Here is a 26,791-nt window from a genome sequence, read left to right as displayed (position 1 = left end):
ACTAACTCATTCGCGTCTCTCTCTCTCTCTCGTACGCTCTCTTTTTCTTTCTCCGTTACCGTCTCGTTTTGCTTTTTCTCGCGTACACACCAATAGGAGAGAATAAGAGAGGGAGAGTAAGAGACGTGCACGAACGTACGCTCGAGTTCCCCTTTCCCTTTTCCCTTTCCCTTTCCCTTTCCACCGATGGTCCTGGGTATATCCTGGGTTCCCGCCATGACGAACGGGATGACACCCGAGAATTGCCGAACAAGCCCGAATCACGACCGACGGCCGAAACGCGGGCAGCTGCGACTCTGCACGGACAAAGAATACTCTTGGAGCATACAGTCACCGCGCGGCGAGCACACTCACCACGGGACAGTCCGCCGAACCAAAGGTATATAGTGTTTTGATGCGTTGTCTACGAGAAATCAGGCGACGTTTTATCTCGTAAATATGTGTTGCGTGCTTCTCGGTATTATTCGGCCAAGATACATGTTGTGCGCACGTAGAATGAAGCTTCGAACTTGTACGAATGAGGGAGCGCGAGAGGAAACGAAAGAAAGCATAAGTGAGTGAGCGAGTGAGCTAATAGAAAGATAGAAAGAGAGAGTGAGAAAGGGAGGAATGATGTGCGTGCGTGCGTGCGTGCGTGCTTGTGTGTGCGTTCGCGAGCGTGCGTGAGTTAGAGCAGGAATATTAAAAGACGACGCTGGCTGTAGGTGATTTCTCGATCGATGTGCGACGATTCGTGTGATTGGTGAACAGGAATGAAAAAGAACGGTGCTGCTGCCGTTTATAATCTATCGAAGGGACACGTATTTTGAACGGCATTCGTAAAAAAACACGTGCATGTCCTACTCGTGGTTCGTCGTTTCGATCGTCTATCTAGTGTGTTATTGATAAAAAGGAACAACAAGGTGATCGAAGAGTATATGTATACGTACGGTGATACGAAACGGAGAAACAGTGGAGTAAATGAGCGAAAGCTCGTGGTGAAAACAAATCGAAAAGACAGGATACGAACACGACTAGCAAGAAGAACAAACACGGTAAAAACAGTGTCAAACGGTTCCCGCGACCAGAGTTCCTTCGCTTCGTCGTGTCGATATTATCGGTGATCGTGGATGAACGTTCGTTTTTAGCGTCCCCGAGGTCGACGTAACGGCGACCGATCGAAGAAAAATTTGGAATGTAACGCCGGCAAGACAGAACGGCAACGGTAGTGGCAGTAGTGGATCCGCGGCTACGACAACGGCAACGACGGCGACAGGGCGACCGGACGGGTGGAGTGTGCAGCAAGAGGGAGAGAGCACGGAGGATCACTCTCGCTTTCGTTCGGCTCTCCCTCTCTATCCTTTCTTCTCTCCTCTGTCCCTCTCTCCCTCCCTCTCTTTCTGCTTCTCTCCTTTCTCCCTTGCTCGCGTGGCGGCTGCTGCTGCTACTCGTCGACTAGTAGGAGAACGGAGAGAGAGAGAGAATACAAGAAAGAGAGCGAGAGAGCGCCGGAGGAAGAGAAGCGTCGCGCGGAAGACAGAGCTAGACGTGTGCTGGCCGAAAGACAAAGAGAGAAACAGCTCGTCCAACCGAAGAAACCGAAGAGAAGGAGAAGGAGAAGGGTAAGTATGTACGCGAGCTAAGCTAACGTCTCTGTGGATCTATCGATGCGCCCGGTACGAATTCGTTGCGATAGAAACGATGCATTCTAATCGCTTATACTATATGTATATTATTGCATCATGTTTTTTCAGTCATTATCAGAAGTATTATATCGTTGACACACTGATTACGAAAGTATTCTGATCGAATACACGCTCGACGATGACATTCGAAAACATTTGTAAACGATATATGTACATCGACGAAAGCGAAACTTGATGTAAATCTCTTTTCTTGTGAATGACCATGCGGAAGTTTGCACCCGCGACACGTTTCCGTCGTTCTGGCCTTTTTGCTACGTTCGCTGATCATCACCGCCATCACCATTGGCACCACCTCTACCACAATCTCACCACCACCACGATCACCATTACCACCGTCACCACCACCACCATCGCCACCACCACCTCTACCTCTACCACCATCACCATCAGCACCACCACCACCACCACCACCACCGTCGCAACCGCCACCACCACCAGCAGCACCACTACCACCGCTGCCACCACTACCATTGCCGTCAACGCCTCCTGCTAGCCGGCGGCGATGCACGGTAGTGTCCTCGAGCACGGCGTGCACGCATCGTGCTGCGAATGTTTCATGAGTCTCGCGCGGTGCGTCAGGCAAAAACACGTTGTGTCGTCGTGAGACGGGTGACGGGCCAAAGTGCATCCCTTCGAGATTCCCGGTGTTTTCGAGGCTCGGCTCCGACGGTTCGTTGATGCCACGCGTAGTGTATGGGAAACAGGTTCTTAAACATTCATTCTCTTCTTCTATATAAATCCGCGTGCACTACGACCTATACTGTACATGTTGTAGATGTAAAGAAAGAAAGAGTGAGAGAGAGAGAGATCCTTTTTATTTTGTTTTTGCCTCGATTGCGCGTGAAACCTAACCTAACCTGGTTGGGAACAAACGTCGCTTTGGTAAACAGCATTATCGACTACGTACGGAGTGCTGTTCAACGATGGTTTAGAATTTGGTGTTGATTTGCCTTTGTGTGGTGGATAAAAACGGGGGAAAATGAAACAGGAATAACCGATTTTCTAAAGTTTCAATCTTGGAATTCTTGCTCGCGTGTTTCTTGTATACATAGTGTTTTTCATATATCGTGTATGCAACGTGTGTTTCAAGATTTCGCGTGGTGTTCGTCTATATAATAAACCGCATGGTGCGAAATCATATGATTCATCGAGATTTCGATCGTTTCCTTGTATGTAAAAATTTTCGATCGACAACGGTCATTTTCGAGCTCCAACAATGGCATCGGAAGTGGAATATTGTGTGGCAACAGTTTGAGTACACTACAAGGATCAAACACGAACAATTTAATCCTGATGTATAGACGTGTATATCGTGTAGAGAAAAATGCAGCCCGGTAATAACGTGCAATTTGTAGTTTATGCGATAATAATCGAGACGTACACGCGATCGACTTTGGGATCGTTAAGTGTCGCCTTAACGACAACGCTGTATCAATTCTTATATCGGAAGGGAAAAGATCGATTTCCATCGGATGATTTTTTATTTTCACATTATTTCAATTCGTTGAAGTCATTACGATTCACATGATATCCATTTCTTTGTCGATAAATTGATTCAAAAAAAGAAAAAAATCGATTGAAATCAAAAATTAACGATGCGTTTCTAACGATAGGAATGCAAAGTAGCCCGGAGGAGAACCTCTCTGTTTCGCCGTCGCGAATACGATCAATTCCCCTTTCTCTCTCTCTTTATTCCTGTCTCTTTCCTTTTTTCCTCCGGTTCCCTTTCCTGTGGGTGTTCCTTCTTTTTTGTGTCGGCGAGCCGCGCGGCACGGCCGCGGAGAGAGGCGTGGGGGTGGTGGCGGCGGCGGCGGCGGTGGTGAAGGTGGTGGGGGAGGGGGCGAATTTCGGCCTACTCGCTTCACGGAACGGCGGAACGGATCGGAACGGACAAGGAACCAACGTCGTGGACCGCGAGAACAACGGGCGCCAAGAGATTTACGGGCACGCACAGTATCCCTTTTACCCGTTCCATGGATTTGTTTCTTTTTTTATCCCTTTTCTCTATCTTTTTCTTCTCTTCTTTCCCAACGATTTTTCTCTTACTTTGGCCTTCTTTCAATCCATAACTGTCGGAACGGTGCGTTTAATTTCTCGCCGATACCACTCGAAAGAATTGCGAATAAAATTGGCGAATAATTCGCGTTGAAGTGAAAAATGCAAAGTTGAATGTATACGTATGTTAGATAAAGCTACGAAACGATAGTCGATTTCACAGATAGAATGTTCGAGAACTGATTCGTTGTTTTGCTTCTGTCTACGAAATAGGGAATATTTTTATCGAATATTTTTCTTATACGATGATAAATGTATTATTAGTCTTTCCGATATTGGAATCTATTGGAATGTCTTATTAGATTTGAACAATCCATTATCTTTAAAGACATTGAAATAATGTCAATTATTTTTCATTGTACCGTATCATTGACATATTATTCATTTATATGGAAAAAGATTGTATTTTTTCTTTATCTTTCGAACATTCTGATTCAATAATTCTTAATACATTATTAATACATGACTGTTTCAAATTTTTAGAAGTTAAATAACTAATATCACTTTTTATACATATTATAAATTACGGCTACTAACATTAAGAATAGATAAAAAATTGTTTCAACAACGTCGCTATAGTCTTCATGAAACTAATACGAAAGAAAGACGTATGTATATGTGCAATTTATCGGCTGATTCAGTAATATTCACTCAGGGCTATATGTAATGTAAATTGTTCGATGATTTAGTAGTAGCGCCTAAATTCAAACCATTTTGCAATGACTTCTCGAGATAATAAACCGACCTTTCGTTGTGCATCGTTGTGGTTCGCGTGTCAAGACAGTTACGCGTAGTACGCGTAAAATTTTCATGTTATCGCGTGTTTTCAACCCATTCGTAACCGTCTCTTGAACACGGTAACCGTTCTTCTTCAGTAACAATATGTTCCATGATCTAATAAAAAAAAAAGAAAGAAAAAAAGAAAAAAAACGAAAGTAAACCAAGGGAAGGGGGGCGAAGCAGTTGTATAGAGTATCGAACGACACCGAGCGATAAAGAAACGAAATATACATGGTGCTCGCAGCCGTATTGGCGAACATGGGGCGCACACCTGTCCAACGTAGAAACAGGTATCGATGGCGAAACGTTGTTTTCGAAGGATCCATGTTCGCCGATCGGCCTAGAACGGAGTGTACATGGTACAATTTCTTCTTTTATTTTTCTTCCTTTCGTAATGCGCCCTTTTTCGAACTCCGCTCTCTGCGTGGGCTGTCGGACGTCGTTGCGCGCATTAATCCGTGGTTTAGCGAACCAATTTAAATATCAGCGGCGCGCTCGACGCAATTTTATATCATTTCCGATATCATGTGCTTGTGTGGGTGGGTTTAACAGTGTGCCCGCCCCCCTTATCCCCACCAATTCTCCTCCTCCACCTAGACGAACCGTTACGCACCTCTTTGCACAGAAGAATGCCATCAACGTTGCCGTTTTTCGATGTACACATTATCTTCGACTATACTATTGCCTATTATTCTTGTTCTTTTTCCTATTTCGTTTCGTCCTCATTCTTACCGTTCCATCTCGTGTGCATGTTCGGCCGGTGTACGCCGCATGTTACGTCGTCACGACGTACGGTTGCGGTACATATCGTGAAAGTGCACCGGCGCATGCGCACACCCGCGCTCTTACTCGCGCACGTGCGTGCGTGTGCACATGTATTGTGCACTCGTGGCCTGCGTGGACGGTATAACACCAGCTGTGGTCCGTTTTACGACGCCCGAATAACGCACGTACGTGAACACACGCGTAAGCGTTCGCGCGCGCGGAGCGGCGCGCACTCGCGCGAATCAGTGCGCACTCGAGCGCGTTTGTCCGCCGTCGAACACCGTACACAGTGCCGTAAAAGCGTTGTTTCACCGTCCCCGCGAACGTCTCGTCCGAACGATTTCGACGCCGGTGCATACCAGCAACAAGTGACCCGCTTGTTTTTGGCGTCGACCTCCACATTATTAGTTTCATCCGTATTTTATCTTTCTTCTTGATTTTTTTCTTCTTCGAATATATATATATATATTCGAAGAAAACGAAGCCTAAAAAAATTTAGAGAATCGAAAAAATGGAAGTAATTTAAGATAAACGATGGAGAAGAGGAGAAAGATCGAATTGTTTCCTTTTCACGGTTTTAAGGTAGAAAGTTTTCATTATTGGCAAATCGATAATTGCGAATGCACTCGCATTCGAGGAGAGGTTATCAATGGCGTAGTATGCGAGGCCGTAGCTTTCAGCGGATGAATAAGTTATATATTCCCGACGATGCTAGTAATCGGTCGCTACAAAAACAGTATTGTTATGACTCGAGTAAGTGGATGACGTCAGTTATCACGGCCTCTTTCTTCGCTATTTATTGCTGCTTAATGCGGGAGTAAATACCCGTTTTATGATGCCTGAAGCTATAGTTTTCCTTTCGATGTTTCTTTCGGTCAATTTTCTTTCTTCTCCATGCACGAGAGACTGTCTTTTGCTTTGAACTGAAAATCGTGCATCAAAATGCTGTTACCCCAGTTACATGTAATATATTCATACCTAACATTCATGGGGTCAAGTTCACCGTAGTCGCGTTGCCAATATTTCTTATCCTTCCATATAAACTTTCAATCTACAAATCTTTTTTAAATTGTGTTTAAATCTTCTCGATTCGAATCTATAATTTAGATATTTATATTCAACAATCCGTTATTATTCCATTAAATTTTAAACTCTCTCGCTCATCAACTTTTTCAAATTTTGCATTCAAGGGAGGAGATCAATTTTTCTCAACAACCTAAATTCACGTTCTGTCATTTTAAAACAAAACAAAACAGATTTAGAATTTGAAAAATATCTAAATGATATACGAGATAAATTTTTTTATAAATAATTCTTCTTTTAAAATTTCAAACGTTTCACCTTTACTTTTAAAATTTAACCAAATCTCCCCTTCTCTTTCCCTGTTCCCTGAATATTCGGTTCCCCCCCCCCTTTCGCGGGGCACCGCTTTGGCTGGCCACGCCGCTGGTGGACGAGCGCGTGCATTCGTGAGCGCATGTGTACGGATCCAGGGGCGTGCGCGTGTGCGTGGGACCTTGAATCAAGCAGCCTTTGTCGCGAGAGTCGAGCGGGCGCGGGTGCGCGCGCTCGCCACCACGAGGTCGGCGAAAGTGTACCCGGAGCTTTTTTGCTCTGGGGCCGCCGCGAGAGAGGAGGCGGAGGAGGAGGAGAGAGAGAGAGAGAGAGAGAGAGCTCGTTTCTTCTTTCTTTTCCTCCTCTTTTTTTTTCTTCCACTTCGCCTTTCCTTTTTTCGGCCTCCAGCGGGGACGGGGGTGCACGCGTTCGCCGGGCCGCGCGCGCACAGCCGCGCCATTTTTGCTCCTCGTCCCCGTAAATGCCGGAATTAGCGCGCGACGCGCGCCGAGCCTCGCGAAAAACCGTGCTTATCGCCGTGGATTTATGCCTGCGGAAACGAAGATAAGGGGGGAACCGGGCCCGAATAATAATTATAACCCCCTCCCCTCCTGCTGTGACTCGCGCCGATTTCCCACCGGTTTACCTACTGGTCCTGCTTCCTGCTCTTCGGCGATCGGGGTAGATTGCGTTCTTCTTGTTTTAATGAATTTCTCGTATCATGTTGTAATATCTTTCTTTTTTCTTTTGTTTGGATTAGGATTAAATTTTAGACGAATTTTCTTCCTTTGGTAGTTTATGTATCGGAGAAACTATTAGAAATTATTGTAAATTTCGATAGATTGTGGAACTTCGATTCTTCTACAGCGCGTTTTAAAAAATCAACATTGTTTTTCAATGGAATAGAAATTGATTTTATTTATTCTTTGAGAATATTTATACATTGTAACGTGAAAAACTTGAAGTTAATTTTTGATGAAGCAAAAATTCCTCTATACGATTATTATTATTATACTTAAGAGTGTATTATATATTTGATATTGGATAGATGGGGCGTAAGTTAAAAAGTTCATAAAATTGTGATTAAAGTTTTCATATTAAGTCAAATAACTATAATACAAATATGAATACAAATATTATCATAAAATATTGCACGTAATGATTCGTAGAGAGAAGTTGTTAATTTATTTCTATGCGATATTTATTTTTAGTACGTTAATTTACATATATATAATCGATGTCTTGATTTTCAAAGTATATGCGTATACTTAATAATAATTCTTTATACGCGATTCGAAATACAATTACCGATACAGTTGAGATTGATATTAAGGGATTAAGTTATAATATTACATTGATATTGATTGTTCGATGTATCTTAATCATCGAGGAAGTGTGTTACAAATGTTACAACTGAATACTACACCGTTTGACACGCGATATCTTGAGTTACGCAACTTGATGTAACTTTTGGAACATGGAACATCTTCGTGAGCGATAAGATATACGATCCACTTAAATATTTTCATCAATATATACATTATATACATGCTTATCTACATTTCTTTTTTCGATTGCATCTTTTGAATCTTTGGTTCAAAGCAAAGTTATTACACATATAATTTTTATTAAATTTTGTGACAGATTATTAGATTGTTGCAAATGGAACAATCGAATTATTAATAAAAAATTTTATCAAAATATAATAATACATCTTGAGCATCGAAAATGTCAGAATTAAAAATTAATTTAATCGATTATTATTGATAGTTTATTTATTTATTAGTATTACTTTATTTATTTTAATGTTTATATTTATTAATTTAAATTTCTGTATTAACTATAAATTATTTAATATTATTCAGTATTTGTTACACTCATTATGTTGAATTCTAAATTTATATAGAAAAGTATTCAAATTAAATATTGAATTCAATCATTTCATATGCAACAAATTAATATTTAAAAGAGAAAAGATTAATTTAAAAGTCAATTTATATCAAATAAAAGAAACATTGAAACAATTTCATACATAATAAAAACAGAAACCATAAAAACAGGATGCATCACTTATTAAACAATAAAAAGTGATGGATTCTTGCTTTTCGAGACATTTATACTGCTTTTGCAATTTACATATTCTCAATTATACATATAAAATATGAATATGCTGTAGATTGAGCTAACTCGATTCTGTACTGATTCTACAATTTCATTATATTATTTCAAAATGCATGCAATATCGTTTCATAACATTTTCTTAAATCAATTTTTATCCATCGTATATTATATCATATTAAAGAGAAAGAGACTAGATATTCAACAAAATTGATATCTCAGACTATTCAGACTAACGCAATAACTCGATCAATAATTTCGCCCTTCCCCCCCCCCCCTGTTATAAATTTAGAAAAATATCTGTTTCGAAATTGTTCTCAACAATTTCCATTCCACGAATCCATTTCTCAGATTTCAAATTAATCTGTTCCAATAGCAATTTGCTGTTGCACATTCCGTATAGCACGGCTCACCACGGATGGTTTTTCTCGGAGCAATGGCGTATCAGAAGGAAGGAGCTAAAGGCTGGGACGAATCGACGATTCCATGCGTGCCGCGTGGCCGCGTGCAAAATCGTCGAGGCGAAATTCGCCAGCGTCACGATAACGCGGCGCGACGCCGTGGCCGAGTGAAACAAAGGAGTTCGAGCCAGCCGTAACTGCTCGATACGGGCGCACGATAATAACGAAACGAGACGCGCAGAATTCCGCGGCGTCGTTTCTCGTTGGGGAAAAAAAAAAAAAAAAAAAAAAAGGAACGCGCGACGAGATATACACACGAACGTGTCGCCGGCAATTATCCTCGACGCATCGTAGCCAAGATCGAGAGATCTTTTTTGCAAGTAAAATATATGGAGTGCCGTTAATAATTGATGGCGCGATCGGATAGAAGGTGATATTCTGCGTGTAAAATAAATAATTCGAAAACGAAAGAATTTTTCTATTTTCTTGAAAACCGATTTTTAAATGAAAAAGATTTATTCTACATTTTTTTTTGTTTGTACGTAAAATCATTTTTATCACCAGTGATATTCTGTATATCGTAAACTTAGAGTAATTTATGTCTTTCGAAAATTTGGGTGGGTGTAGAAATTACGTATAAAGGAATCTATAATGACTTTATTTTTCATAATTAATATATTTGTGTATAATAGAATATTCTTTAGAGTGTTTTTATAATACATAAATTATTTAATAATTGAATAAGATTTGATAAGATTGATTAAGTCTATCAATAATAAACATATAAAATCAGATGGATATATTGATGTATTTAATTCTAATGTTTTATCAATTGTTAATTCTAAACTATATTATTGTTGCTGAATTTTATAATAGATAATTTTAATTACCTGGTATATTGAGTATTATTTCTTGCCAATTATTATTAACTTTTTATTCTTTGATAAAATTCAAATCAGTCAAATTCAAACAATTACTATCAATAATAGGCTAAAGTGTTATTCAGATATTTATAAAGAATATGGAACTTCATTTATAGAATTCACAACGAAGTTATATACGATTCAAGATACAAATTATACAATTGTAAAATTTACATTTGCTATATTTCCTTTATAGATATCGTATTCTCATTTAATTGTCACCTTTCACATTTAAACTCTTTCAATCTCCGAAATTTAATAATCTCAGTTGTTTGTCGCCACCATGATCTACCACGTATATCGCGCATGCGCGCGGCTGAGAATATTCCTCGCGCACAAAGGCCCCGGCTTTATCCCGAACAGCGGCGCAGGTTTCGTTAGCTGGGTTTTTTCGATGGCGCGCACTCGTCGCCGTCTAATATTAATTCCAAGCGCGCGAAATCTCCGATCTCTCTTTCTGTCGGCCAGCTGGCCCGCGTTGCGCTTCTGGGAACGCTGTGCTCCTGCGTGCCGACGACGGGAAATATCGTTCGGTGTCGCCACTCTCGCTAGCGCGGGCAGCGCGCGCGCTATTGAATTTTTCTTCGCGTAACTCACGCACACGAAGCAACCCCCGGGTCCTCTGGCGCACGGTCGATTCGACGAGAGTGCAACAACGCGGCCAGGCGCCAGTTGTGTCCCCTCTTCCTGCTTCTTTTCACGGCCGCGACGCGGCTTTTCGAAATTTTGTCCCGTGCCGTCGCCGTTCCGCTTCCCGCTGCGTGTATATAGGCAACGTCGCTTCCGCCGTGAGCATTTCTCGATCTGTGCTTTCGCTTCTCGTATTTTCTTCGCTGCAAATAGTTTTATCAGGCAGCTTCTTGAACTTGGATTATTGGTATAACGATTTCTTTCAATTTCTTTTGTTTTAATAAATAAGACTTTGAGTCAATATTGCCAGAATTTAATAGGAAATTTTTCTATATTTAAATTGAACTCACTCTAATTTAATAATAAATAACAGTTTTAGAATATTTGTAGATATTTGACGATACGTTATGTTTCGATGATATAATAAAAAAAGTAATCGTTTATTTATTCCCTTAAATGTTTGTCTTTAAAAATAGAAATCCATTACTTTTTATGCTTATTAAAAACATTATTGTGATTGTATTGTTATATTTCCTTGTCATTAATTAAAACTATTTTATTCGAATTTTAAATTGCGTAACTTCGTAACTTATATTTCTCGAATTTATATATTATACGAATTTTTCATTTAATTTAAATTACAAGACTACTTTAAAACTTTCTAGACGAAAAAATGAAAATCATAAATTCGAACTATCTCTAAACTCAAACTCGTACACATGCATACTTCCTACGAGAGGAAATCGAAATCTATCCACGAGAGATAGCTTTAATTTATATCTATCCGTGGCCAAAGGAGTCTGAGAGACGATAAAACATCTTGAAGAAGCGGAAAAGTTTCGCGTCAAGCCGGACGCCGACGATACGAGACGGATCGATTTTCGAGCGGCTGCGGCAATTTATATTCGAGAGGGTCAAAACGTATAGCCGTGTCACGGTTTCTTTCCAACTTTTCCCTCCTCTCTCTCTCTCTCGAAACGATGCTTCTTCGCGTGGAAACAGTGGAGATTCGCGGTCGTCGTCAACGCCGCGAGTTCCGCAACCTTTAAAGACTAAAGTTCGCGGTATTCAGTCTAGACTAGATTTATGTATTGCCACGAAAGTTCAATCCGTCCGTGTGTGCCTATCCCGTGCGCAGGTGTGTTTCGACACCGAGCAGAAGTCTCGTCGCTTCGACTTCTAACTAAACGTTGGAAAATGAATCTCTTTGGTATTTACTTTGTCGCTCGTATCGATACGGATCCATATGCAGTTTACACTTCCTTGTGATACGATTTCGAAAGATATAAATGTATAGATAGAGTAGTATATATATATATATTTTATTTTTCGATGATATCGAATTTTTACGGTGCTATTATAAAATATATTATTAACTGATGAAAATGTAATGTATTCCTTTTTGTAATGTACCGTGTGTGCGTTATTTTTATTAGATATTTGAGAATTATCTTTCTCGTTTGAAAATCATTTACAATGGTTCAAGAATCTTTTTACTTAAAGTTAAATTTTCAATTGTTCAGTTAATTAAGCAACTACTTCAGTAATTTAATAGTGGCTTGTTTGATTTATTCATTGAATGTTTAAATAATAAAGATATCTTGAATTATGCAATTATGCAAGTTCAAAGAATGTGACTTATACTTGATTGGCTTTTAAATTCTCTATTTATGAATATGTATATACTCTGTACAGTTGAGTTCTTTAAATATCTTTATTATTTCAAATAATGGATGAAAATATTATTTAGAAAAGTTATAGAATTTAAAAAAAAAAAAAATTACTTGTAATAAAAATAAGTGGTAATTCCATGGTTGCTTTAAAAATATGATAGATTTAATATTTAATGTCGGTTAAATTTTTCCTATTATTGTTTTTTGCTTTGTTAAGTATTGTCATAATAGAAAAAAAATTTATTTGCAATTTTCCAACAATAATCGTTTATACATTAAATCTACATATTATCTATTTAATTTTTCACTATATAAACTATATAACCTATAGTTATTGTGTTTTAAATTCGTTTTAAAAAAAAATGCTTGTAATAAATTATTTGCCATCAAATCATTCAGATTACTCTATAATGTTACCTTATATAGGATAATAGATCAAAAATGCTTTCTGATTGATAATTTTCAATCAATATATTTTTAAAACAAGATGAAACTAAAATACAATTCATCCAAAAAAAGATTGAGTTATTATGCTTTAATTTCGTTTAAAACAAAAATACTTGTAATAAATTATTTTACATTAAATCATTCAGATTACTTTAAATGTTACCTTATATAGGATAATAGATCAAAAATGCTTTCTGATTGATAATTTTCAATCAATATATTTTTAAAACAATATGGAGTTAAAATACAATTCATATGAAAAAAGATTGAGTTATTGTGTTTTAAAAAAAAAATGTTTGTAATAAATTATTTTACATTAAATCATTCAGATTACTTATAATGTTACTTTATATAGGATAATAGATCAAAAATGCTTTCTGATTGATAATTTTCAATCAATATATTTTTAAAACAAGATGGAACTAAAATACAATTCATCCAAAAAAAGATTGAGTTATTGTGTCACTTGTAATAAATTATTTTACATTAAATCATTCAGATTACTTTATAATGTTACCTTATAGGATAATCAAAAATGCTTTCTGATTGATAATTTTCAATCAATATATTTTTAAAACAAAATGGAGTTAAAATACAATTCATACGAAAAAAGATTGAGTTATTGTGTTTAAAAAAAAAAATGCTTGTAATAAATTATTTTATATCAAATCATTCAGATTATTTTATAATGTTATCTTATATAGGATAATAGATCAAAAATGCTTTCTGATTGATAATTTTCAATCAATATATTTTTAAAACAAGATGGAATTAAAATACAATTCATCCAAAAAAAAAAAATTGAGATATTTTCGTTTAATAATTTTCATTACAAGATTTCTAAACATTTCTGGATAGTAGAGGTGAAGGTAGACGTGTTAATAGATGACACCCAGTGGATCGAGCTTTCATGGCCCTCGAGAAGAATTCCTGGCAACGGCCCGTTCGTTCAAATGTCGTTATTTCTGATGCACAGCGGCTCGTTCAGGGAAATTCGTGGAACTGTTCGATTCTTCGTTAATTCGACCCAACTGGTCGAATTTGTCTTTGTCCCTCGTCACGTGTTGACGTAGCGAGCCGCACGGTATGCATAGAATGTTAGTGTATCTCGAATTCTAGTGTACCCTAAAATTTTTAGTTTGCACATATGATTCTTCCAAATTTCCCAGATATTCTGTATATTAGTTTAGAAGAATATTTCGTGAACAAATTTCTTTTTCAGAAAAATAAAAATATTATTATTCTGCTTCTAAGAAAAATTTTTAAGAATAATTTTTATTGTTTAACTATAAAATTGTAACTCAAATTAATATAATGGCGATCTAATTATAAAATTATATAACGAGATTTCAATAAGTATTTTTTGGAACAGTAAAAAAAAAAAAATCGTCAAGCTCAAGTTTCCCACGACAGGTGCGAAAAATATGCTAACATAAGTAAAAGGATACCTGGGTATCCAGGTATCGATATAAGGGTTAACAAAATGGTAACGCTTCCCATACCTTTTATCCCTTTAAATTTAAAACCAGAAAAAACTATTCCACTTGGACCAAGAAAAATCAAAAAATATTCTCAAATTAATTAATATATTCTTTCTAAAATTCCCCAAAATTTCTATCGATTAAAAAAATAAATTAATCTTTATTAATTCTCTTTTAAAATTCCCGAGGGGAGAGGTAAAGAGCGTTGGATCATTGGCGCGCAAGGTAGCGTGACATCGCGGTTTAATTCGCGGCGAACGAAAGTGCGAGTCGAACGACAGTGCAAGTTTCCAACGATAGCGAAAGCTTCACGTCGGCCGTCCACAGCTGTAAACCTATTAGAGAGAGTTTTGCGCGGAGCGAGGCGCGGTGGAAAACGTAGGCCGTGAGATAGCGACACAGCTATCGCTCTCTCTGTGTACACCGGCCATTATGTGTATCCACCAGCCGTGCAAAAGCTGGTGTGTGTGTGCGCGCGTGGCGTCCGCGCGCGCACACGTGCACACACGGAGGATAGGCGCGTTTGCTCATCGCGTGGACGCGTAGCGTACTATGCGCGCCGTGGCCAGAAGGAGAGGGAGAAAGGGAGCGTTGGCGGGAGAGTGAGAGAGAGAGAGACGGAGGGGGGAGTTAAGCGACGGTCGATATCTCACAGAGGACCAACATCGCATCGGTTTTCGACGATGGCTTGGAACCTCTTGCGAGCATCTCGCTTCGTTGCATTCGAATTTAAACGGAATCCTTTATTTATATGCGCTTGTATGGATAATTGAATCGTTGGATATGAATTAAATTATTGTTTCTACATAAAATAGAGTAGAGTGGGAGGTAACAGGTAAAGAAAGAATCGAGAGTTGAAAAGTTCCATTTATCGATCTACGCCAATTTTTTTTTTTAAATGCTCCAATATTATTATTTCTTTCCTTTATTTCAGTGAAATTTAACATTCATAACTATGTGTATAATCATCATAGTTAAAAATTAATGTATATAAAATAAATTGAATAAATTAAACAGATATATTTGAATATTAGTATTAGTATTATCTTTGGCAACGTTATTTCTCCTAAATTTCAATTAAATTATAGAATAATCGAATTTTATTTCGAGTTTACCTATTCACAAAATTTTCTTCGAACTCTACGTGTATTTCATTTATAACTCGCACAAGTGTTGTATTTTTGATATTTCCACCATAATATCGAATATCTGTGAAAATCCACTTCCAGAAGCCATTAGCCGTTAGCTCTCGATACATTGTGTCATGTCCTCGGGAAAACAAAGAATCGGGAAGAACGCGAAAAGTTCGTAGCCATCGTCACTCGGTCTAAGCAACGCTGAATGAACCGTCCGGGGACTAGGGCACAACATTCGCGGGTATCAAAGCGAGCGAGTAGGTGTGCAGACACGCCGAACGTAATAGTAACCTTGGCTTAGCGATGGTCACGTTATAGTAACGTCTATGACACGTTCCCACGTAGTCGCGTGTCACGTTCTCGCTTACGATCGCCTCACGTGACCACGGAGAAAGGGGAGGGCTCAATGAGCCTCGTCATCGGGGCTTTTTTATCTCGAAACGCTCAGTTTTTTCCTAACTGGCTCCGCCACCGTGTTTCCACGATGATTTCGACCGTCCACGAATTCTTCTTTATTATCGTTTCCTGTTACGGTCGAAAAATAATATATAATAAATTTTTGTAACGAATTTCTCTAGAAGGATAAGATTGCGTATATCTCGTTGTGAAAAATCTTTGTAAAATCGAGATGTAAATATATAATTTTGTACAAGTCTATTTATATAATATTATGTATTTAAAAAACTGCGTTGTTTCTCTCCAATTTGTATTTATCTCAATGTTAAATTAATGCATAATTGTTACTAATTATACGTCAATTCGAAATATGGATTAATAATTGTATAAATTCTAATAGCTTGTGTATAATCTTAATTGATATCTTGTTAAAATAAAAAACTGTCGAGGGTCACAAAAATGTATTTATACTTGAAAAATGTATTTTTCATTCTTCGAAGAATTCTTTACAGAATTTTTCTTGGAGAAATATAAATGTATCGTCTCGTTTCCATTTTCTTCACATCGAAGAATTCTTCGATCGAAGATATCGAGGAAACGATTCAAAGAAACTCTTCTCTCAAGATTCAAGTTACCGAAATTATATTTCGAGGCATTTAATCATTCGCAGAAAAATTCTCTTTTTTTTTTTTTTTATTATCGTGAAAAATTATAAAATGAACGACAAATGTGTGTGCGAATTTTATGTATGGGATATATATATAGATTAAGATCGGTAATTTTAATTTTAACACAGCTGAGAAATAATTGTTATATCGCATCTTTATGTTTCAGATCGTACAAATCAACCGCCTTCTAACAAGCCACATTAACCTCAAGTGATTTCTATTTTCTTACGAAGCGCGAAAGAAGTAATTAGTGTGTTTATATCGATGTAAAACAAAGAGAGAGAGAGAGAGAGAGAGCGAGAAAGCGAGCGAAAGAGAGAGAAAGAAAGAAAGAAAGAAAGAAAGAGAGAAAGAGAGAGAGAGAGAGAAAAGAGAGAAAAAAAAAGAAGAAGAAAAATTATTTCAAGAGCTTAAGTTCAGAGGAAAACAAAACATTAAGAGCTATAGTATCTAATTAGTGTACAAAGTATATCTGAAACAAAATAAAGAAAGAAAAAAAAAAAAATTAAAAAAGTCCGCCAGTGCCAAATCGAAAGACATAAGGGAAGAGTAAACGAGGAGAGAGGAAAATTTAAAACACGATTGTTGTACATTTAAGGGCAGGTAAAAGAAAAAAGAAGAAAAAGAAGAAAAAAAAAGGGGGCGAGGAAAAAAGAAGAGAGAAGAAGCGTTAAAAACCGTAAACCAAAGAATCTACCATTTTTTTTTTTTTTCTACTAATCACTCAGCTAACGATATTACTCACTAACCGAGCTGTTAAACCGAGCGGCGATCTCTTCGCGAGCAGATTTTAATTAGGAAGGAAAAGAAAAACACGGAACGCGAGAGCATAAAAATCATAAAAAAAAAAAAAAATAAAAAATAAAAAAAAAATAAATAAGTGATAAAAACACGAAAAAAAAGAAAAAACAAACCGACCGAAATTTTCTAAGCTTACGATAAGAACATTTATTATACGTGGAACATAAACAAGCTGAAACTTGGGGAAAAAGGGTTTGACGTTCTTTTTTTGATTTTAAACGAGGAGAGATTAAAAAAGAGATAGAAGAATAGAAAAAGAGGAAAAATAGAAGAAGAAGAAGAAGAGGAGCAAGAAGAAGAAGAAGAAGAAAAAAAAGCGCACTTGCGAGAGAGAGCGCGTATGAGTATCTAATTAAGGAGAGAAGAGTCCCATCCAAAGCCGAGAGACAGACGGAGAGAACCGCAGGCCGCCCTATATATCCGGAAAAGGGGACTCGCATATAATTACTCCCAGAGAAACCGATCTACTTCAGTTCGTAGCCTAAACCTGTTGAGTACAAACGACAGAAATAGAGTTATAGAGAGAGGTAGAGAGAGAGAGCGAGAGAGAGCGAGAGAGCGAGAGCGAGAGAGAGAGAGAGAAAGGAAGAGCGAGCGCAAGAGAGCGAGAGAGAGCGAGCGAGCAAAATAAAGAGAAGAGCTCTAAGAACAAGAGGCGAGAAGAAGAAGAAAAAAAGAAGAAAGAAGAAGAAGAAAGAAATTCAAAAGTAAAAAAGCGAGTACACACATTGATATACACACAGACACGCAAAACAGCACACGAACATACACTGAAAGATACTAGGAAATATCAGCGAGGAAACAAGGAACCTAGGAAAGGAAGATCACGGAGGAGGCGGAGGGTGAGAGAGTTCGGCCCCCTCAGATGTCACGCGCGAGGATAATAATAATCGGTCGCCGATTGTAATCCCGTTAATCGGGTCACGATCCGTGAAAATACGAAGATCGGCCAAGGATCGGAAGAGAGGAAGGAGAAAGAAGAGAAAACGAGATCTCGTGACGGAAGATCCCTCGTCTTCGTTCGCAACGTTCCTCCTCGTCCTCCCTCCCTCCCTCCCCCCTCTTCCCGACAACGCACAGCCGATAGAGGCGGAATAAGAACGCGGCCTCCTGCCCGCCAGGGGGTTCACGTGGTCGGGACGATGACGTGGCGGGGAAGATGAGCGCCGAGGTAACGAAGGAGGTGGTCGCCACCGAGAGGGTGACGGGAAGCCCTCCGGCGGCGGTCGCGACCTCGCCGAGCGCGGTCGGCCCAGGTGATCCGGCGGCGCGTCACCTGCCGCCGTTCAGCAGCTTCGCCGGGGACAACGCGATGGACAGCTCGACGACATTGACTACCCTTCACCCGCAGGACGTCGGGCTCGGGCTCACGTCCTCGTGGGACTACTACGAGGGGCTGACGGGCCGGTTGATCGACTCGCGGGGCGAGGTGGTGCTCGCGAGCCAGTACAGGCCGTGGGAGTCGAAGAACGCGGTCGGGGGCGGGGGCGGCCCGGCGGCGGCGCCCGCCGAGGGCCTGCCGAGCTTCGCGAGCCAGTTCACGGCGCCCAGCGAGGCAGAGCCCCAATTGACGGCGCTCACGCCGTTGTCGCCCGCCTCGATATCTCACTCGCCGCCCGTCACGTCGGCGGTCGGGTTGCCGAGCTTCCACACGCTCGGCACGCCGCTGCCCGCCCCCCATCCTCACAGGGGGAGCGTCGGTTACCCGCTGGTCCCTGCCCCCGTCCAGGCCAGGGAGGTGCCCGCCCTTCAGCAGCAACTGCTCGACGAGAGGCACATCCAGTTGCTCGGCTCGAGCCCGGTCCAGGCTTTCCCGCCCCCGCCCCCCGGCCATCCCCATCACACCGTGTTGACCGTGGTGAAGCCCGATTACCCCCAGCTGCACCACGCCAACTTCCAGAACCCGATGTCCACGGTGCTCGACTCGTCGCCCACGTCCAGGCCGGTCGGGATCGACGGGAGGAAGAAGGAGCGGAGAAAAATAAGGGCGGGCTCGATGGAGTCCGAGGACAGCGCGGGGGCGGGCAACGTGGAGAGTTCCGGCCAGGTAGCCGCGGTCTCGTCGACCGCGAACAGGGGGCCCCATCACCTGGGCGGTGGGATGGCCGACGCCGATGGGGACGGCGGGCTCAGCGACAAGCCGGCCAAGAAGAAGCGCAAGAGGTGCGGCGAGTGCATCGGGTGCCAGAGGAAGGACAACTGCGGGGACTGCGCCCCGTGCCGGAACGACAAGAGCCATCAGATCTGCAAGATGAGGCGGTGCGAGAAGCTCACCGAGAAGAAGGTAAGCGACTCGTTGTTCTTTCGACTTTCTCTCCAATTTCTTTCGTTATTCTCGCGAAGCATTCTTTTCTTCGACTGAAAGAATTTACACGTTTACTTTACATTTACATTAGCCGAATCTAAATCCAAAAATTCATCTTTTAACAAACCAAAAAACAAAACAAATTAAAAGAATCTCAGAAATAACACTTTCATTCGAGACTCTCTCAAAACGTATACCAAAATTAAAATCTCTTCTCAAAAAGAAAAAAAAAAGGAGAGAAAAAATTAAATCGGCAAAAGTTGAACACCACGTTCCATCTCGATTCACTTTCGCTGGAAGAGGAATCCTGTTGCGCCAACACAACGTTCGCGTAACTGGAGCAATTCCGCGAGAACGAGCGGATCGAAGGGGTGGAAGGGGTCGAAAACGGGCGCGAAAATGAAGGTTGGCTGGCACGCGACACCGCGCGCGAGGGGTGGCGGCGGCGGTGGTGTTGTCGGCCGCCGTGTTTCCGGCTCCGAAATTCGTGAAAATCCAGGTGCACGCGGCCTGCTAAAGGGAAGGGGAGAAGGGGGATGTGGCGCGCGGGATGGCAGCCAGGGTATAGGATAAACACCAGCCGCGCCAGCCGCGTTATAGAACCGTCGTCGCGTGTGTATATATATATATATATATAGATAGAGAGCTGAACTTGGCCCCGATTGCCTGAATGTGGCGAGAATCCCAGAGGGAAATACAGAAATACAGATAACCGAGGTGGTTTATTATTGTAGCGACATTGAATAGGGGGTTGGTAGGTTGACTGGCTCGTTGGTTGCCTTGCTGTTTGGCTGCTCGATTCGCTCTTCGTAGCGAAGGATTCGAGCCGCGTTCAAACACGATTCAAAATTTCTTCTTCGGTATTCATCTGGATTCATCCTATTCGTATTTTTCGACGTTTCGAAAAGTAATTTTTTATGCATTCGAAAAATAATTCCGTCCAAGATGATCTATTTGTCGGATAGTTTGTGTAATCTTTGTTTCAACGAAGCAAAGATTAATTAATTTAGATTTTTAAAGCGTAGAAAGATTAGATATTTTCTTTTTCCTTGTTCTTTTTTTTTTTTTCTCGAAATAATGCAAATGATTTACTTCCTTTTATTTATCGGAGGCATCGCGCTGGGGTTATCGTTAATTATGCATTTGCATGTGCTATGTATATATGATTCATTTATTTGCGATAGCGAAAAGTTATATGGAAATTGTTGGGGAGAAAGGAAGGCTGACATTTTTTTTTTTTCTTTCTTTCGAATAAAATAAACTCGTGTGTATCATTGACGTTGATATAACAGGGAATTACGTGTCGTTTCTAACAGCTCCGATTTACCAATAACTTGTCGCAAGTATCCCCCCACCCCGCGATTATATTAAATGTATTACTCCTCGACTACTGATCCTGAATAGTAAAATTGCATTCCTCATCATAATAAGATAGTTCGGATTATTTGCAATTGCAACTCACTCGTCGTAATAAACAATTATCCAATTTTCTCAAACTTCTTCGAGTTTTTCTCATATAAACGATAAAAAAACTTTATCCCAACGCGATTATTTCGAGTTTTTTTTTCTCGATCGTTTTCGATAAAACCGTATTGATAACAAAATTCACGTGCCACACACTGATTCCACGAACTTTATCAAAATTATTAAAAAGAAAAAAAAAAGTGAGAAAGAAAAATAAATAAATAAATCAATCGTTTTTTACGCAATTAACTCTTTGAACTATTTGATAAAACGCGTGTCATCGATTCGAACTTATCAAAATTATTAAAAAACGGGGGAAAAAAAAGGAAAATAAATCCTCTCTTCATTTTCGATTCCATCAAAATCTCATTGAAAAGAAAGAAAGAAAGATGGAAAGCAAATAAAAATAAATCCTCTCCATCATTTTACTTCTTTCAAAATCTCTTACTATAAAAAATGTAAAAAGAAAAAGAGAATTAACAACAACGAATCATCTTCGATCTTGTTTCGATTGAAAGGCATCGAAAGCTTTTAGTAGGCGTGCCGCGTGGTAGACACGAAGAGCTCGTTTCGAAAACTCGAATGCGCTCGGGGTCATTGTACCCCCGACGCGAGTCAATTTAATGGCAAAGTCGCGGGCAAGAGCGTGTGCAGAGCGGTGTGCAACAAACAGCCGCGCGGCGTCGCCGTCTCGTAAGCAGCCCCGCTTATCGTAGGGCAAGTTCAAGGCTCGTCGCGGGTCATAATAATCGTGTATCGAACTCCGCTTCGTTCAAGAAACAAACGTGTTGTTTGCTGCCGATACGGCCTAACACTTCTCTCCTTCTCCCCCCCTCCTCGTCGCGATAAACGTACATGCCTAACAATTAAAACGAATCGATTCGTTCCCTCTCCTCTCCCCCCCCCACACATACCGAACGCTTACTATTTCAATCGCGAGAAAATCGAGAAGTTTCGGTATTCCGTTTCTTTTTTTTTTTTTTTTTCCTAATCTCTCGATTTTTCTCTCGTGAAGGGAGATCTATCCTCGAGAAGTATCCCTCTTTTTCTCTATCTCTCGTTTGTTTCAATCGAAGGAAATTGTTCGACATTAAAGAAGAAGAAAAAGAAAAGAGGAAATATCGTTATGTTTTTCACGGAGCAAGGAATAATTTTAGAATTTAGAATTTTATTTCAATTTTCTAAAGCGCATGTTATTATTAAAAAAAGGTATTAATTAATTTCGAGTAATTATTTCTTCTTTTTCTTCTTCTTTTTTTATTCCGCGTGAATGAAATTCGATCGAGCAATGTTTATGGAATATTTTTATATAATAATTCTGGAGTCCTGTAATCCTCGATTGTAGTATGATATCGGGAATTGAACCGTCGATATTGATAACAGAAACGTTTATTCCGTGGGACGCGTTTATCCGCCGCAAAGACCTGTGTAGGCGTGAAACGTGAGACATTAACACTTACCAATCGTTTAGCTACGTCTATCATTTTTCATTACGTATTATATTTATAGTATAGTAAATAACATTTCATTCTCACGTTTACGTTTAACCAATTTTGCTCAATGATCGTATTATTTATCGATCGGCCACGAAATTTCAATAATTTTCAATAATTTTACCATCATCGATAATGAATTTCCTCTAAGATCCTCTAAGAAACTATATATAGAAACAGTACAATTTTCTTCTTTTTTGATAAAATATATTACATTTTCGAAGGAATATTAAATGCAATTTGGATAATATTAATTCATTTCATTCATAGTTTATTACTTAATTTTCTTAATTTATTTTCTTATTTATAAGATAGAAACAAAAATTCGCAATCGAATTTCATATATTGAATTTCTACGTAAGTTTTTCTCTTTAAAGAATTCAAGAACAAAGGGTTCTTTAAATTAATGAAAACGTGAGAATGAAAAGTTATTTACATATAAATTATTCGATTACTTCGTTTACTTCGTTTTTCGTAAATTTACGAAAATGGGAAAACAATTTTAGAAATTTTCACGAGTCCGTCGACTCGCCGCGGCTTCTTGTCTTTATCGCGCCACTTTCCGAGAGCTGACCTTAAGTGAGTCACTGACAGCTATTATCGTGACTTTCACGGACAGCCATGCGTAGGCAGAGCGCATCTCGTGATGAGCCGCGATTAAACGAGAAAATTGTTGTTCCGCTCCGTTGATAGCCTGTCGAGTGCAAATAATATGCGATTCTCGATGTCGATCGCTCGTATTCGATCACCCTGACGCGATCCTCGCCACCCATTTTATGCCCAACTCGTCTGCATTTTAGTTACTTCGAACGAAGACGTCGAACATTTTATAATCGCCAAGTGGAATATCTTATGAGGAAATTGGAGAAATTTGGAAATTATTATACAGGTTTATATATTTTTTATAGAATTTTTATTCGTAAATATTTATATGTAAACGGAGGAAAAGAGGAAAGTTGCGTGAAAATTTAAAAAATTTATTTAAGAAATATTTTTTTCTCTTCAAATGTAATAAATAATGGAGATAATTATAATGGGAAATATATACTTTGATGTTTTCGTTGTTTCTACCAAGAATAAGAGATAAAAATATTATTATTATTACGTGCAACAAATTTTTTTATTTTGAACGATCCAAAGAAATGTAAAAGGAAAAAAAATTTTTTTTTTTATTATCGAATTTGTCATAAATCGCTGTGTAACGCATTATCGTATTTGTCATAAGTCGTAAATGTGTGTGGAATGGAAAAATTTTTATTGTTTGTTTAAACATATATTATCGATCGCTTCTATTAATGACGTCACCAAATCGATGCCATTTCGATGACTGAAAAGCTATAAAGTTTCATACAGTCGATTTTTTCTTTTTTTTTTTTTTTTTTCAAAATTCATCATCGCGAAAATGACTGGTATTTCGCATATTATTTTTAATAAATGTTTTTCATACAATGGAAAATTTTATTATTCATTTAAACATATTGCGATCGTTTCCATTAATGATATCATCAGATCAGCCATTTTGACTATTTGAAGATTCGCATAACGATCGATTATTAAAATAATAATTAAAACAGATCATCTACTACTAGTAATATTTTTAATTTCCAAAAACTTCAAACGACTAAAGTTAAAAAAAAGAATTTTAAATAATTTTAATTCTTCTTCGAATAACCATTTTGTGAAAAACCCCTCCTTACCAATTAAACCACAATTAAAATAGCAAAATTAACCAATTTACTTCGATTTATTTCAAATAATTTTTTTTAAACATTTAAAACTCAAACATCCTCGACTTTTCCACGATACGAGGAAACGAAACGAAACGTGTCTCCATTTTTACACCGACCTCCATGCTCAGACACCGTCGACGCCGACGAGTCGAGTCGTGAGCGGGCCGATGCACGACAAAGGTGGGCATAAAGAGGAGGAGGGAGGAAAAAAAGAAAAGGAAAGGAAAGGAAAAAAGAAAAATAAAAGAAAACAAGAGGAACGGGAAGAGTGGCTCGGATGATAGATGGGCAACGGCACGAGTCGAAGTACCGGTGTACAAGCTCGCCGTCACAACAACCCACACCCTCGCGGATCTTAACACCCTCTTTATCCCGAGGGAAGGCTCACCCCATCCCCTCCCCTCCTCGTGTCTTTCCGCTCGCGGAAAGAACAGAAGGGGAGGGAGGGAGGACCACCCTCGAGTTCATCGTACACCTGGCTGATGTCGAGAGGCCATCCACGATGCCCCAATTTTTATCGTCTTTCTCGCTTCATGTTTTGACCCGTTTCCTCCCCCTGACGTCGAGGGGTTAAACGATTTTAACCACCCTCTTTCTCCCTTCTTCCTTCTTTCCTCAGTTTTATTCGAAATTCTTTCTCTCTCCTTCCTCTTTCCACTTTTTCAGAGAAACAACTGTGTTTCGTCGTATAAGGAGAGTTGAAAAATTGTGATCGTCGCGGAACAATTGGCGGCACGCCCCTCCCCCCTTCAACCCTTTTGAAAACGTTCGCCACTTGCCAGGTTTCGCCGCAATTCGATCGATACGCATATCGCCTCCCCGAAGAAGAAGAAGAGGAGGAGGTGTGTGTGTGTGTCTTCGGTTAATTGGCTGCATTGTCACCTTTTTATGCCAAGGTTGAGAGGGGATCGTGCTTGTCGAGGCAAGTGTTGTCGTATTAATCGAAATATCGCCCCATTGGGAATATTAATTTTTGTCGCGATGATGAATTTTTCTGTTTCTCTGATTGGGTGGGAAGATTATCGGATATGAAGGAAACTGGCTGGTTATATTTCAATAATGCATTGAAATTATTTAAAGTTTATTTAAGTCAAGCTTCTGTTGTTACGTTGAGAATTATTTAGTTAATGGGATAGTAATATATTATTATTTATTTTTGGAATAATTTTTATAATTCGATTTTTTTAAAAACGAAAGTTTAAACGAAGAAATGTCGTGTCTTTTTTCCGTCCTTTTGTACAAATACTACTATTTAATTGATTATTTATTAAAAAATCTCTTGTCATCGAATTTATTCGTTCAACCTGGTTTAAAATATTCTTCTGATAGAAGAAAAATATAAACGTACAAGTGTTATTGAAATTTCAGTTTTTGAGACACTTGTTGAATGATAAAGTAAAATTCAGACTTCACAAAAATGTGACAAAATTTTATACTTCTTCATTCTCTCCACAATGTTGATTTTCTTACGTTTATGCCTTTGCTAGAAATATAAGATAATGATAGAACGAGCATTATTTTTCACGTTTATTTCTCCAATGAAATTCAGAAGAAAAAATTCAATTTTAATCCGAGATATTTTTATTTCTGTGACAATTAATAATCGAGCATTGCTGTACATTATTTCTCGATGTCCGATAGAAAATAAATATTGATTATCTATCTTGATATAAAGAAAATACAATAAAAGCGTGGAGAAAACAAGCTATTATATCGATAATTGATAATTCATTTTCAACCGGATGACGAAAACCGGATAGCGAATACCGAAGAATGTGAAAGGGCTGTTATGCAAACATCCCACTTGAAAGACTGAAGATGACCTTTATACCTCTCGATAAAAAAAAAGTAACAAAAAAATTAATTACACGGCATTGTACATCACCTTTCCTTGCTATCGCAATTTATTTATTTCCACCATTAATTCTAATTTCTATCATAATTATTTATTTTCATCTATATATATATTTCAATTCATGATTAATGTAATTCGTGCCACAATTGTTCATTTTCACTTCTAATCCATTCCTAATTATACAATAATTTCTATCTGCAATTACTTGTCTCGATTTATTCATCCACGCTATATATAAAGGGTGTCCCAAAATTAACACAAAATTTGAATTAAATATAAAAGAGAGAGTTTTTAAAATATTCAATAATGAAGACACGTTGTAGTATCGCTCCATTACAATAATTTCTGTCTGCAATTACTTGTCTCGATTTATTCAAAATCATCCACGTTATATATAAAGGGTGTCTCAAAATTAACGCAAGATTTGAATTAAATATAAAAGATAGAGTTTTTAAAATATTCAATAATGAAAACACGTTGTAGTATCGTATAACGCTCCATTGCAGTAATTTCTGTCTGCAATTACTTATTTAATTTATTCGAAATCACCCACGTTATATATAAAGGGTGTCCCAAAATTAACGCAAGATTTGAATTAAATATAAAAGATAGAGTTTTTAAAATATTGTTCAATAATGAAGATACGTTGT

General features: G+C 38.8%; 1 protein-coding gene across 4 annotated transcripts in view; it reads left to right on the top strand.

Moving 5' to 3' along the window:
• The first annotated feature begins 272 nt into the window (after positions 1 to 272).
• LOC412878 (DNA N6-methyl adenine demethylase) overlaps positions 273 to 26,791 on the top strand; it is a 182,713-nt gene continuing 156,194 nt past the window's right edge. The window contains exons 1-3 of one of the 4 annotated variants that reach the window (XM_026444409.1): positions 284 to 379; positions 705 to 1,601; positions 16,660 to 19,578. In XM_026444409.1, the coding sequence (XP_026300194.1) occupies positions 18,454 to 19,578 (1,125 nt within the window). In that variant the 5' untranslated portion in view covers positions 284 to 379; positions 705 to 1,601; positions 16,660 to 18,453. The other 3 variants (XM_026444410.1, XM_006561197.3, XM_026444408.1) reach the window with 3 other exon arrangements.

Source organism: Apis mellifera, linkage group LG12 (assembly GCF_003254395.2).
Source record: "Apis mellifera strain DH4 linkage group LG12, Amel_HAv3.1, whole genome shotgun sequence".
Lineage (NCBI taxonomy): Eukaryota > Metazoa > Arthropoda > Insecta > Hymenoptera > Apidae > Apis > Apis mellifera.
The sequence above is the reverse complement of the archived record's forward strand: the minus strand, read 5'-3'. Positions and strand labels throughout refer to the sequence as shown.